Source organism: Phalacrocorax aristotelis, chromosome 10 (assembly GCF_949628215.1).
Source record: "Phalacrocorax aristotelis chromosome 10, bGulAri2.1, whole genome shotgun sequence".
In the NCBI taxonomy this organism is placed as follows: domain Eukaryota; kingdom Metazoa; phylum Chordata; class Aves; order Suliformes; family Phalacrocoracidae; genus Phalacrocorax; species Phalacrocorax aristotelis.
In genome coordinates, this window is record NC_134285.1 from 24,661,301 (window position 1) to 24,675,990 (window position 14,690).

The window sequence follows — 14,690 nt, forward strand, 5'->3', positions numbered from 1 at the left end:
GTGACTGGTATCCCACTGACCTGGGGAACTGAGGGGGATGCTTGGAGATTAAGTCAGAGTTTCTCCCATGATTAAACTGCAGATGGGAGTGCCTATAGGCTGTTTACATTAACATGAGCAACTGGGAGAAGACCCAGCACAGGGCTCCAACCACCATCACAACGCTACAGAAGCCCCAGAAAGAGGGCCCTCAACATATGCCAAATAACCAGCTAACAGCAGCATGGGGTGCTTGTCCATAAAGTTTATTACAAAACTATGTACTGCCTCTGTAGTTTAAAAAGACCCCTCTTAGTGAGTAGAATATTAGTTTCAGAGCCAGGCTTCACCCTTCTCCTGGTGGCTCCATTGCAGTTCTTCAGCTACTGCTTACAATGACTTGCCATGCAGGAGTGTCTTCACATGTAACTTGTTACAGCAGTGGCTCAACATTCAGCATTAGGTCACATTAAAATTGGAAAACACTTATAAAAACCTCTCTCAGTTCTAAAACAGGTAAAAGCTAGATATCTGCAGAAAAGGCTACATACTGCAGAAAGCTTTGAACTCTCTTGGTTTTTTTCCTGCGCCAGTTTTCTTGATCTGAAAGAAAAGGCACAAAACAACAACATTAATCAGTTCAGTTCCTTCCCAGGAAGAGTAAGTGAGGTAATCAGGAGCTGGCACCACCTTCCTGGGGCTTGCTGCTGCATTCAGTGCCCTTGGCTGATGCAGCCCTGGACTAAAACCAGATCTGTCCCTGTATCAAGCCTCAGTCTTGCAGGTGCCTCATAGATAAACCAGAGCACCCAGGCCTAGAGAGCCACCACTTATTGCCACAGGCCCAAGGCAACAGAACCAGAACTACAAGCTACTTTCTGAAAAGGAAAAGCAAAAGATACAGCCCAGAGCCTCAGTTCTTAAAAAAAAAAAAAGGACCAGATTGCATCAGTCTGCATTGTGTTAGCACCTCCACACCCCTGCAGACTGTTCAGCCTTTGCTTTATTAACCCTTGTATTCCTTTAAGTATGTTTCCTCAATTTTTTTCTGGAAATATGTATGCTACAACACAGACCAAGCTTGGCTTTGTGTAGCACTAGACTGATCTCTTAACAGTGAATGCTGAAGGGCCAGTACTCCCTCCACATGGCAGGAGGAGCCCCTAGGTCTCACCAGGAGAGATTTCACAAACCACCCTGCTCTGTCCTCACCTCCTGACTGCTGCCTGCAGCACCCCATGAGCAGTCAGCAGCACTGTGCTGCTCCTGTGCTCCAGCAGCACAGTGGGACAAGCACTTTGTGCTGCTGCAGTCTAAACTACTGGCACTTACTTAGGGCACCATTTTGATATCCACAGAGTCATAAGCTGAAGCTTTCATCTTTTCCAGTGACTTCTTGAAAAGCTGCCGCAGGGCCTCATAGTCAGGCTTCTCCTCATACTCAAGCGCCATTACTTGCTGCAGGTAGCTCTGTAGGGCATCTGCAAAGCAAAGAACATCACTGCACAGGGCAGCCCAGCAACCCCAGTTGGGCTTACAAAGCTGCCAAATGGCCTTCTCAGGCTGCTCTCCCTGTAGACAGTTCACCCACCTGCCCTGGCTAGCTGCAGAGAGAGGAAAACAAAACAAAACACTAACATGAAGCTCAAAGACAGGATGGGGAAATGAACTCTAGCCCCAAATATTGCATTTTTTAAAGCCACCAGAACACTTGCCTCTTCAGCAAAACTCATGAGTACAGAAAACGGGTAGCAGCCCTCCTTGTTTTGCTGTAAAGAAAACAAGGGATTTGTTCATGAGAGGAGCCTGTCAACCAGTCCATGCAATGCTTGGTCACTGTTGTCAGTGGAAGCCATCCTGAACTAACACCCCAGCACAGAAGGTTCTCACTTCAGATACAGTCAATCCTCCTTCCCCAGGTCCCACTGTCAAAGAGTAAGTCCATACCTGGAATGCATCTCTGCCTGAAGCACAGTCGAAGAAGGCATATCACATCCCCTCTGTACCTGGAATAATCAGTGCAGAGTGCTGTCAGATGACAAGCAATGGAGCAGGCACCTGAACAGTCTGTGTTTGGCAACAGGGACAAAAAAAAAAAAAGGCTCAATTCAGATGACCACGTTCTAAACAGCTGAAATCAGGGTTCATCAAACACCCTTTGGCCAGGCTCACCCTTTAGAGTGGGATTTACCCACATCCCAATAGTGTACTATGGCCAAGTGATATCTCTTCAGTCACAAAACCTCCCTCACTGTTTTCTGCTGATCATTTCCCAAAAGAGTAGATGATTTCTCCTACTTTTCCTTCTTCTCCACCACAGTTTCTACTTTGTCCAGCTCATCAGACCAGGGCAAGATGCCACAGAGCCATTTCAGAAGACAGTAGCCCAGAGATTCCAGGTCACTCCGGCGAGATGGTCCTGATGGGAAGGAAAAGATATTCACATGTGAAAAAAACAAGAGTTTGGGAACCATCTCAGAAGAGGTCCAGGGAAGCACCTCTCCTCCAAAGGCAAGTAAGGACTCTGGCACCCACTGCACAACCTCAGAAGTCTCTATCTGAGGTGCCCCTTCTGTAGAACAGGCAGCCTCATGAAGGGGCACAAGTCTAAAGATGAGAAGTAAAGAAACGCAAGAGCTTCCATAAGATGTGCTGTAGGATATCAATACTTCTGGGAGCCTGCTAACTCACCCAACTGAAGAATCACCTCCCATCCTCTGGAGGAAGATTTGCCCAGTCTGAACAATGGGAGACAACAGTCACATCCCAGCCAGGAGAGGAACTGGCTAATTTAAATGTCTTTCCAGCCCTCATTGCTTCAAGGTCAGAGCAGAGCCTGATGCAAATCCATTTTGGGCAGGGATTCAGTCTGACTTGAAACAGATCCCTGCTAAGCCAGCACGACGCAGCCCTGTTCTCTATTCCTTGCACACCTGCAGTAGCCAAGGCTCCAGATGGAGCAGGAACATCCCTGCACCTCCTGCTGCAGTCACTGAGCGACCTGGCAAGTCCCAACACAGCAGCCCAGGAGGAGGCAAGAGAAAACAGTCCAAACAGGAACTTGGTTCCAGATGCATGTGAATGCCTGGAAAGCAGCAATAATAGAAATGCCAGCAGGGAGCCCTAGCTCCAGAAAGCACTGCCACACTAACAGCTCTAGCTGGGCTTTGCTGGCTTGTGTCAGAAACCAATGCTCACCTGCTCCCTTGTGGCTGTCCAGACTGATAAACTCTATCGTGCCTTCATGAGGGGTCCTGCTGCCCTCACGCTGAGCCACGTGCTTCCCTCCTGGGCAATAACGGAATGCAAAGCTATAGCCTGCTAGGGTCACCTAGAAGACATCAAGAAGTACACATCTAAGCATGCATGTGGTGTGAATTCTGCTTACAGCGTAGCCTGCAATCCTGCACCGCAGCACCTGCTTCAGCACTGCAGACCACACTGCTCCCCTGCCCAGCAGCAGGAACCTGGGTGTTGCTCTATCCCAGTTCACAAGCCCATCCTCACTGCCATTTCCTCGCAGCACTGCTCCTGCTCCCTACCTGTGTGAGGTCTGCTGCATTCAGATAGATGTTCTCAGCTGTGATGTCTCCATGCACATACTCATTTTCATGAATGTACTCCAGGCAGTCTAGCTAGGAGTAAACAGAAGAGGCAAGCATATCAGAACCACGCAGACTCCTTCAGCACCCTGGCTATCACCAACCTGGACCTTCCCCAGCTCCCCACAGCTGTGTGGAGGAGCACAAAAAGCACCATGTCTCACAGCCTCTAATTTTCAAGTGTGAGGTTTCTCTCATTCTCCTTACCCCAAATTCCTTCAGCATTGCTCATATTGCTCAAAAGATGCTACTCCAAGTTTACAACAGGCTCAAGAGATGCTACTTAATGACCCCAGCCAACCCCTTGGATCAGCTTTAAAAACACCTTTAAAAGACCTGGAAGAAAGTTATAGGTCTTTTTTGAAAAAGTCTCTTAAAGTATTGGTTCTCTACATACCAGTCGGACTACAATCTGAAAAGCTGCCTTCTCCCTTAGTAGGTATAAGCCATCGTTCAGGACAGACTGAAGAGTTCGCCCTAAGTCAGAGAACACCAAAAACCTACAAGAGACAAGGGCTTAGCATGTAGCAGTACTTACCTGATTTGGAAACCCTGCAACAGACACTTGTCAAGCGATCCACCTGGATTATATCCCCCTTCAACTCCAAGCTGACCTGGGCAAACATTTCCTCAACTTTTGATAACGGAAAAGGAGAGACATGCTGACCATGTGTTCATAGAATCATAATCATTTAGGTTGGAAAATACCTTTAAGATCATCAAGTCCAACCGTTAACCTACCACTGCCAAGTCCAAGTGTTGCAGATGTACAGTCCGAGTCTTTTTGTTCTTTATGTTATTATCAAAGGCAGGAATAAGGTGTGCCCTGGCCTGAGGGCAGAAGCAGGAAAAGCAGTGACTCCACCAGCAACACAAGGACTGAAGGAAACGGGATAATGAGAGAGGCAAACCATTTGTTAATAAAAGAGACAGGAGCAGTGCATAAAGTTAGCAGTCCAAGGGACAATGAGAAAAGAAATAGCAGACAGCAAGGGGAGAAGAGGGAAAGCCCAAGAAGACAGCAGTTGTGGACAAAAGAGCTCAGCTGTGCCCTTTGCAGAGTCACCTCACCTGTAGCTATCTGCATGCAGTCCAAAGCCAATGCAACTGGGGATTCCCAGCAACGGCACTGAGTGCCACTTCTTCCACTTCTCCACTGGAAGGGGAAAGAAGAAGACAGAGTGTGGCAGGTGCTGCTAAGGCACTCCAGACGAAGGAGCTCAGTCAGGGATGCCCCTTCTCCAAAGGTTTGCTCTGCCTGGGGCAGCTCACAGTGGGAAGCTTCTCTCATACTGATTCTGGCCCAGAAACACCAGCCTAATGTGCTGGGGTATTGGCATGTCAATGCACATAGCACTGCAGAGCAAGAGTAAGGCAGAAAGGATTCTGGGAATACCAGAGCAGGCTAAGGCATGTGGCTGCTATAGGGCTAGGGGGCAGAGAGGGATGGAAAAGCAGATTTTTACGGTCCTCCCAGAAGTGCAAGTTTGACATGAATTCTGCCATCACCCCTGCTCAAACACCTGCCCATGTTTTCTGGTCAGCTTTGCTCTTGGTTAGGTTTTTGGGTCAATGGAGTAAATACCAGAGAGCAGCTGACAGAAACGCCCTCAGAAGGGGCACAGGAGAGGGAGCCAAGACAGGTCAGGCTGCAGGGCTGAAAAGCACAGGTAGAGCAAGAGAGCTTCAAAATGCCAATACCGCAGTGTCCTAAGGTACACAGACTCCTGAGAGAGTAGGCTCTTGGCCAAACTTTTCAGCACTCTGGCACCAACCAAGAAGTGAATTAGTTTATTCTAGCCTGGCCTTCCAAGACTCACATAACTGATGGGAGAGGGATGCCAGTTCTCCTAACAAGCAGCCTAGTTCTTGCCCTTCCAAGCACCAACCTGTGCCAGCCTTTGCAGCTCGCTGGAAGAAGTTCTGTTCATTGTAGATCTTGCCATCTTTGACATCCTAAAGGGAAAAGGAAAGAGGAGCATTACTTCAGCCACACACACCCTGCTAGAAAGGGAAACTTGGGCAAGACTGCTACAAGACCTTCACTACTCATTTTAAAGAAAACAAGACCACCCCTCACACCCCCCATCTGCTACCGCTGCCCTGCCCCCCCCTCCCCCCCCCAAATCAAATACCAGATCAGCAACAGAGCTGAGACCAGAGCTCAGGTATTATGTTCACCATTTAATGGTGTGCCTAACAACAACATAAACTCTGAGCATCCGCACAGAACAAGGGAGTGGCTGTCTCACGTTGGACATCTCAAGCACTACCACTTAGAACTGTCTGTGGGTTAAAAGCCTGTAGACACTGCAGACCACCTGGCAACCCAGGGCTATTGTCCCAGAGCTATTATTTTAAAAGGAGCCAGAGGTGACCCTCTTATCCACAACACAGGTGAGGTTATTTCTGCAAACAGGCAAGTCCCAACAAAGAACTACAAAATTTTATTCCAGGTGTCAGAAAGTGAAACAAGAAAGTCTGTATTTGCGACATTCAAGTGCCTGTGTAGCATGCTACCATCTTACAATCCACCTGTTTAAACCAGCAACCATTACTGCCCTTTTACTACTGCTGCTACTGAGTGATTCAAAATGCATATAGTTTACAGTCAATACGTACATGTTTGCCTGTGCACACCTATGTGTGTATATCTATTCGACATACTGCAGGCTAACTCAGGACAGATGCTATTATGCATGGGAGGAGGCAGCAGTTTTATATTCTGGCTGGTTTGATATCAAAGGCCCTACCCACAACTGGCCAAGGTAGCTGGAGGATCAGCAGGCTCCAGACAACAAAAACCACCGTGTTCCAGAGGATATTTTATTCTGCACCTTGCCTGGTGAGCCAGGCACCATCAAACCCAGAAGCCAAAAATATCCTCATGGGCCGTATCATACTTCGCAGTCCTCCATAACCCCAAGGGCTGGGCTGCGCCATCAGGCTATGAAGCAAAATGCCAAAAGATGCCAAAGGTGCAAAACAGAGGAGCTGGGAGTGCTGCGTACAAAAGTGATTAGTTTCCCACCTACCAGTTCTAGCTTTGTGGCACTTGGCTGTCTTTTCTCATTAACACTGTATTCTTTCTCCATCCTCTTAAATAGTTTTTCTCTGACAAACAGGAGAGAGATTTTTCAAGAGTGGACACCACCAGCTCCCCCACAGCACTGGTCTTCCCACAGAGAAGCACACCCCAGAGAGTGTGCTTCCCACAGAGAGCCACAGCAGACAAGAAAACAGTCTTTCTGCTCTGGTTTGTGAGTTACTAAAAGTCAGTCAACTGAATTTCCATTGCAGAACCGCTGTTTTGGGGAACAGCACATTTCTGGAGAACCCAAGTTATTGGCAAGTGCCTAGAAAGCCTGCTCGGAACTCCAAGTATAACAACTGTTTGATTTAAAGATGTGCTCTGGCCTTGCAGAGTCTTCTGGTGCTGGTTCATCACACTACCTCAGCACAGCCACCAAATTATAACCTCTCCAGTCTCCCCAGACTGCAGCAGGGTACGCACACACTTACCAAACAGGAAGAAACGTAGTCTGACATTAATGAATCAAGATCTCTGCCTTACACAACCAAATTCAGTTTTGGAGATTACGAAGCTTGGTGGATTGAAGAGGCAACCTTTTGGGATGAAGGCTTTCCCTATTTTTTAAATCCTTATACCTGTTTTCTTCACACCTTCAGTAAAAGAGCCAAATTCTACTAAAATCCAAGCCCGAAACCCTCAGGAAGTTATATCCATCTCCTAAGCTAGAAGGGGCCTCTGTGACCACTTTCTCTGAACTCCTTGGACACTCGTAGCCATATAGGCCAAACGGGTCAGGCCCTCAACACAGTACACTACTCCATACCCAAGCAGATCAAAACTCACAAGTTTGAGGGAGTATCTTTGGTTTTGAGGACAGGTTCCAGATGCTGGCTGTGCTGTGGGATGATGGAACAGATGTGGTTACAGGAGCACAGAAAAATCAGTTCTTGCAGTGTTAGCTGCATCATTAAACACAGCCTGGGCAGATGGCTTTTACTTATCCTCTGCTTCTTTCACTTGGTCTTTGCAAAAGTATCCTCTGTGACAGCATCTTCCCAGATTACTACAAAATAATTCTTACCTTGCTCCAGAAGCACACACCCCTGACATGCAGTTCTGCGTACGTCACAGAAGCATCTAGGCATGGCTACAGTAGTGGGGTGCTTTGAAGGTAGCATGTAAAGAACAAATCATTAGTAGCATCTCAAAGGCAAGCCCAAATTCATTTGCTGGGCATTCCCTCCAGCTCACTCTGTAGTTTGTCGAGTCTGTAAGAGATGCCAAAGTCCCTTCTGCTCTGCATGGTTGTTAAGAGTCTTATGTCAAATGTATCCTTCCCCCTCCAAAAAGATCTGCACCCATTACTTGGCCTTAGGGTAGTTCCCCTTCTGCTCTTAGACTGAGTGCTATACACAGGTTGTCTGCCACTCATCATCCAAAAGGTGTTTCTGAACAAGCACTCTCCACTATAACAACTTTTTTTTTTTCTAATATCACATCTTTTTAAAGTTGCCCAGACTTTGTTATACAACAGCATAAGTAATTAAAAAGAAGCTAAAGTCAAATATCAGGCAAAGCCTACTAATGAATAAAATTCCTCCTGAACAGTGTTTCCAAGATAACAACAGAGAATAAGATCGGAACCTTTCCTTTGGAAGTTTACAACTAGACTGGAAATAAAAGATCAGCAGTCACTGAACAGCTGAGAAGCAGCCCAGATGGTTTAGCTGCTTTCTTTTGGCCTCCGAAACAGGCTGAGAAACCTCAGCTGACATTTAGACACCACCTACAACACAGGAACTCCTGGGCGGTGCCAGTAGTATTTAAGTTTTGAACCTAAAAACCAGAAGGAGGAAGCAAGGCCCCTAAGGATGTGCGTTTCATCAAGTAACAGCCTCCGGCGCTGGAACGCGCAGCGTGGGAACGCCAGGCCCGGCAGCGCCGAGACCTCCCCACCGCCTGTTCACGGCGGACTCCGGCGGTTTAGGGACACCCCGACAGCCGCCACCGACCACCGCGGTGCCTGGCCTAGCAGCCGGGGCCAGGTCGTGCCTGCAGCGGGGCCCGCTCCTGCCCGCCTCCCCTCGGCACCCCGCCCGCCCCGGGCCCCACAGCACCTTCGTACATCAGCCCGCAGCCGCCCTGCTCCAGCAGCCGGACCAGCCTCCACTGCCTGCCGCCCTGGTCCGTCAGGACGGCCCCCGCCGGGAGCGGCGCCGCCGGGCCGGGCCGCGCCTTGCGGGGCGAGCGGGAGCTGAGCCTCGCTGCGGCGGGGGGACGGGCGGGGGAAGCCGGCGGGGAGGCCGCGGGGCTCCGGGCCTGCTGCAGCGGCGGAACCGATGCTGTCCACTCCCTCTCCTCCTCCCGCGGCGGCGGGGGGAGCCTCCCGCCGCAGGCCGGGCAGAAGCGGAAGGCCGGCTCCACGGTGCGCCCGCACTGCGGGCAGAACTGGTTCACCCTGCGGGCACAACGGGGACGACGGTCAGCGTCAGCACCCGCAGCACGTCGCCCCGCTGCCCCGCTCCCACCACCTTAGTGAAGCGCAGGCCGCCTCGGTCGCCATCTGCTCCGCTCCCGCCAGCCCCCGCCGCCCGCCTCTCCTCCGCCCGCGGACCGACATGGCCGCGTCCGGGACCACCCGCCGGCCACACCGCGCATGCGCCGACACCGGTACCGCCGGTCACTGCCACAGCCTCGCGCATGCGCAGCAGCCTGGCGGCGCGCTGCCCGCCGCCGGCGGCACATGGGGACCGGGCGGGGCAGCGGGGTTGATCGCGGTTCCGCGGCCACGGCTGCCTGCGGGCCGGCCGAGCGACGTGGGCCGCGCGGGGACAGGCATGCAGGCCGCCCTGGGCAAGTCTGGGCCGGCCTGGGGCGAAGGAGCCGCCTTGGGGGTCGCGTCAGGGCTTCCTCAAGGCTACCCTCAGGGCTTCCTTCAGGGCTCCCTCAGGCAGGAGCCGGTGGTGTCCCCAGTGCTTCCCTCTGCTGTCCGGCCCTTTGTTACTTAAGGCACAACATCAACAAGCTACTTAAAAATAACTCAAGGACTAGAGAACATGTTCTCACAAGTTAATGAGTGCTAATCAGCAGCATATGGCTAGGAGGGGTAGCTATAGTCAGTGTATATGTGTGCATATACCATCATGTATATGCATTGTACACCTATCAACCTCAACCAGGCACCAATATACTACCATAAAAGAAACATAGGTAGGTGTAGGCCTTTCACTTCAGGATGGATGAGGCTGAGCTTCGCTCGGGGAAAATGCCAGCCCCCAGGACCCCATGGCAGGGCAGAGGAGGGCACAGGTGAGCATTGGGCTGCAGGGACCCAGAGCTTCTTGCCCTGGAGAACACCTCACGTGTAACAAGGTTGGTTTTCAAAGCCTGTCCCAGTGAGCCATCGGAACACCACGGCCGAGGGGTGCGAATGGTTGCGAGGGGGATCTGGGAGGCGACAGCTCATATGATGAAGAGCCAAGTGGCGGCAGTTGCTCTCACAAAAGCTTAGTGGGGAATGAGGAATGAGCTCAGTGTGCAGATGGTGAGGAGAGCGGTGGCAGAAGGTAGAATAAAATAACATCTCGGGTATCAGCCCGATGACTGAGCCCACCACAGAGCCCTGGGGCTTGAAAGATGCATCTCCAGGCAAGGTGTTCTGCACAGACCTCATCCTGCCGTGGGCTGGTCAGGCCCTCCCAGTCCCTCCAAACACCAGAATGTGTTCCTAATATTCACTAAGTGCTAAAGACCTCCATGGTGACTGGTGGCACCGCTGTGAATGCCTTGTTTCAGCAATAATTCATTAAGCCTTGCAGTTACCACTTTATTTTTTTAAAACTTTTTAACACAGTGTTAATTCATGATCATAGCTCTATAATTTTGTTTGTGGTTGCCTAGGGAACCACATGAATTGAATGATTACATTCAATTTGGGCAGAGAATAATCCATTCAGTAAACAAAAATACGTCACGATTTAAAAAGTCAAACCCCATTAAAGACAAGAAAAATGCTGAGGAAAAAATGGTGATGGGAAAAGGCAGACAGAAAACTGTGGAAAAAGGCAATTCTTTAAGCTTTATTTCCGAGAGCCACCAAGCTATCTTCACAGAAGAGAAACCCCCCACCCTACTTCAGCGGCATATCGAAAGTAACAATTAGCAATAAAAAAGAAAGCCATAATAAATGGATGAAAGGGGAAATATATAGCTATTTTCTCCCCTTCATAACTCGTAATTTGCATTGGGAGTACAGTGGGGCGAGCTGGGTGCCTGCAGCGATGGTGTAGGGGATTGTGTCTCTGGGCATTGCATCTTCTGCATGGTCTCAGCTCAGCAGAAATTTGTTCCCTCTTTCCTGCCTTGGGCATCGAAAACCAGGCTGGATTTTGGGCCGCAGAGGGGGACCACCTCCTGGAGAGCCTCCAGACAGCAGGACAGAGATGATCCTGAGGTCAAACTTTGCTGCTTTGAACCTTTAGGCTCTCAAGCTGCATGAGAGAGCATGGGAGCTCCCAGCCCAGAGCTGCTCGGGCACTGCTGGTGTCCCAGAGGGCTGTCAGGGCATGCGGGAGAGGGGAGAGGAATTGGGGAGCGCTTGGGGCCGCTCCTGGGGCAGGTATCAGACTCTGGACACTGGGGAAGGGCCACTGGGGTGGTGTGCCCAGGGCAGCCACAGTGGGGTAGGTCCAGGGTGGGGACACCTGGGACCATTCTAAGGCTGATTCAGGGCAAGCAACAAGGATCTCATCCTCTTCAGCCAGGAGTTGCCTGGGAGCATCCGGGACCTGCCACAGCCCCAGCAAACCAACCCTCTGTGTGTTGCTGTCCTGTTCCCTTTTGAATCTGTTTGCATGCTCAGTCTCTGCAGCAGAGGCAGCCTCCCACAACATGGTGATGCACGGTGTGAAAAGTGCTTCCCATAATTTTAAATCAGATCCAGCCCTGTGGTGATCTTTGAAGCTCTGCTCTAGGAAATGAAAATATTTGTGCTTTTTTGCCATCTTAGTGACTCCTTACCAGGCCCCTTCCCCATGGCCCTGCCAGGCTGTGTCATGCACTGAGTCTCCCCCGAGGGAGCTGCTCTGTCTCCCTGCCCGGCTGCTTCTCGGCCTCAATGCCCGGTCCTCTGCGAGCTGCCCTAGCCATGCTCGCACACCCCAGTGATCCCAGCCATTCCTTCCTAATGCCCTTTTCCCTTGGTTACCAACACAGAGCGTGCAGGCAGAGCACCCACAAGGACTCTGCATGTCTTTCCTGAATGACAAAGCTCATTTAGAGCCCATCACTGTGTACACACAGGTTTACTTTTACATTGCTTTGAATTTAATTATATTGAATTGCATTTGATATCTGTCTGCTCAGCTGCTTGACGTTGTGCGATCCTTTTCCAGCTCTTTGCAGTCAGCTTTAGACTGGATCACTGAAACGCTGTATAGCGTCAGCAAGATCTGCTTTCTTTTGTGCATGTATTGACTAGCATGGGTCTGGCACAGATCCTGATCATTTATTCCTACCCTTGTCTCCAAACTTTTAAGTCAGTTTACAAGCAAAACCTCACTGTTAATCCACCTTAATGTCCTGAACAGCTTTTGTAAGGAGATTTTTGACAAAGTTTTGCAAAAACCATTGTTTATATATCACCTGATTCACCACTATTTGCATCTTCCGTGTAATTCTAGCAAGACTTCCCTCCTCAAACCTGTGCCGGGCATTGCCTCAGCATAGGGTGTTTATCCAAACATTTTCTAATGCCATTTTTTCTTCTGTCTTTCAGCAAATTTGCCTGCTACCAAAGCCAGGTTTAAGATCCCAGAGTTTCCTGGATCCCTGTGGATCACTTCCTAAAATTTAGCCTGGCATTTGCCCCTCCCTCTCCAGTGCTTGGGAGGCCGGGGAACTGCTGCCTGCATCCCGCTGTGGGTGCAGGCTCTGCCCCGAGTATGCCCCAGCCCGGTCCTCACCAGCCACAGTGCATTTCCAGCAGACTTCCTGCTTCTGATGGGTTTGCAAAAATACACTGGTGTTAATTTTTACGTGGTAAGCAAATTACGCTCAAAATACATTTTTGTCTGTGTGACTGCAGTTTCTAACTTGCTGGGGGCTTTGCATGTTCCTGTTTTCCTGGTTTGAAAAAGAAAATGCCACTTTTTGAAGATTTTTTATTTTATTTCGGTTTTTTCCTTTAATTTTACTGTTTATTTGTATTTTGGCTAGCTTGCTTTGCTGTTAAACCATCCTCCTGCAGGTTCACCGTGGTATTGCATTAGGACCTCTTTGGCTAGGAGCCACGCATCCACACTGGCTAGACAGTATCTCCCAGTTGTTTGCAAGTACCTTCCTCTGTATTTGATTTTCACTTCTTTCAACCAGTTCCTTTATTGAAATTAGTTCCTTTATTTTATGTAGCTACTTCTGGCAAGGATAAAGAACACTGCAGAGGTTTTTCACCCTTGACCACACCGTTTTTGGCTCAGGGGATGCCTCTTATTGTGATTCTCTAATGGGGGGGCTCCAGATCCAGTCACTTAGGATGGCTTTGCTGTGACACTCCCCTGCTTCAGGTCTCCCCAGGAAGGTTTCTTGCTTTCTTGCTCTCTCAGCCTTGTAGACTCCCTTAGCATTTTGGGAGTATTGTCCCCACCCTCTCTGGGTGATTTATAGCCAAGCCCTAATGCCCTCCTCCTCTGTTCATCCTCCGTGTTTTGTGGTGCACTCCTTGCGGATTCTTGTGTATTCCTGATGGACCAACTCATTTACTCCTTTGAGCCAACATGTCCCCTCTCCCTGCTAGCACACCAGCCCTCCGCCACCTTCTTCTCAAGTCCCATCCCTGGGGTGTCCCTGTCACTGCACCCTGGGGTTTCCCCATCCTTATCCTCATCTCAACCAGCCTGCTCTCCTCTCCCTGCTGGCACCGCAACCATTGCAGATCATTTGATCTTGTGTTGGCAGCCTGCTTTTTTAATGTCCCTTTTTTCTGACTTTTCTCATTCTTTTATTGAAGGCACAGAGTTCTGAATTTACCTCTGGATGATTCACTGCCCCACTGCCCACTCATTTCACCCACTATCCTTGATTTAAAACCCCTCCTGTGAAGGTGTTCACTTTAAGGACTAGCACTCCAGCCTCATTTTCCTTTAGCCAGAGCTCACCTTTCCTGGAGATGCTCCCTCTAACCCAAAAATTTTCCTAGATTTTTTCTAAGCCGACATCCGGCCCACACAGCCAGTGACCTGCATACCCTTGCTGAGCCAGCAGCACTGCCTGCCCTGGATCCAGCTTCCTCTAAAGCAGTGTTTTAGGTGAATTTTTAACTCCCCCTTGGTCTCGGAAGAGGGAAATGTCTAAACTTTTAGGACAAGACCCACCTCCCTCTGGCCTTTGTGCACTGGGAATGGTCCGTGCTGCTGTGCCCACTGGCAACGTGCAGGCAGCTGATGTGGCAACAGAAAGATCCCGATCTCCTCCCATCAGGGATTTCCTTGGTGTCAGCTCAGCTGTGTCTCCCATATCTCACCCCTCGATTCCCAGCAGGGTTTCCAGCAGCCCAGGCATGTGACTAACTGGATTTATGTGCTGGCAGAGATTGATGAGCTTAACAGAGCACCCCAAGCTGCCAGTTCTTCAATTGCTCTTAATGAAATGAGGCTATTCCTTTGTATTTACACACCTCTTTGATCCTGCAGTGAAGTGATGCCATTTGCGCAGTGGTGCTACAGGCCTGGGAGAGGCTTTGGGAGCCTTTTGGCTCTGAAGTGCTAGTTCCAATCCAGCAGCCCTAAGAGATGCTGGCTGTTAGCGCAGGAGGGCTACCTGCACTCCCACGGGAAGCGGCCATGGGGACACCGGCTGCCTCTCTGGGGAGAAGGGACAACCAGCATGCCCTTGGGCAGCAGCTGGGCAGCGCAGGTAGAGCCTGCCCACATGTGTCCCAGGCTGTGCTGCCTCCCCAGCTCCATCTGCCACCTCTCCAACCACAGCGGGATGCTCTGTGCCTGATGGAGGAGCAGTGGTAGCAGATGTTTCCAGCCATGCCTCCCCATGCCAGTGGTGCACCAGGGTCTACCAAGGGC

The 14,690-nt window shown here is 50.2% G+C and overlaps 1 protein-coding gene across 5 annotated transcripts; it reads right to left on the reverse strand.

Annotated features, from left to right (window-relative positions):
- Positions 1-229: 229 nt before the first annotated feature.
- On the reverse strand, positions 230-9,277 carry VRK3 (VRK serine/threonine kinase 3). 5 transcript variants are annotated; one of them, XR_012662564.1, is made up of 12 exons: positions 9,147-9,277; positions 8,733-9,073; positions 7,459-7,511; positions 5,471-5,537; positions 4,653-4,737; positions 3,979-4,081; positions 3,522-3,614; positions 3,178-3,310; positions 2,278-2,398; positions 1,927-1,985; positions 1,312-1,748; positions 230-582 (listed from the first exon to the last, which is right to left on the reverse strand). XR_012662564.1 is itself a non-coding variant. In XM_075105889.1 (12 exons), exons 1-11 carry the CDS (start codon positions 9,233-9,235, stop codon positions 1,312-1,314), a joined length of 1,293 nt encoding a protein of 430 aa, XP_074961990.1. In that variant the 5' UTR covers positions 9,236-9,277; the 3' UTR covers positions 230-582. The 5 variants fall into 5 exon arrangements, 1 of the variants encoding a protein (XP_074961990.1); XR_012662565.1 differs by having other exon boundaries at positions 1,312-1,460; positions 1,927-2,046; XR_012662566.1 differs by having other exon boundaries at positions 1,927-2,046.
- Between the last annotated feature and the right edge of the window lie 5,413 nt (positions 9,278-14,690).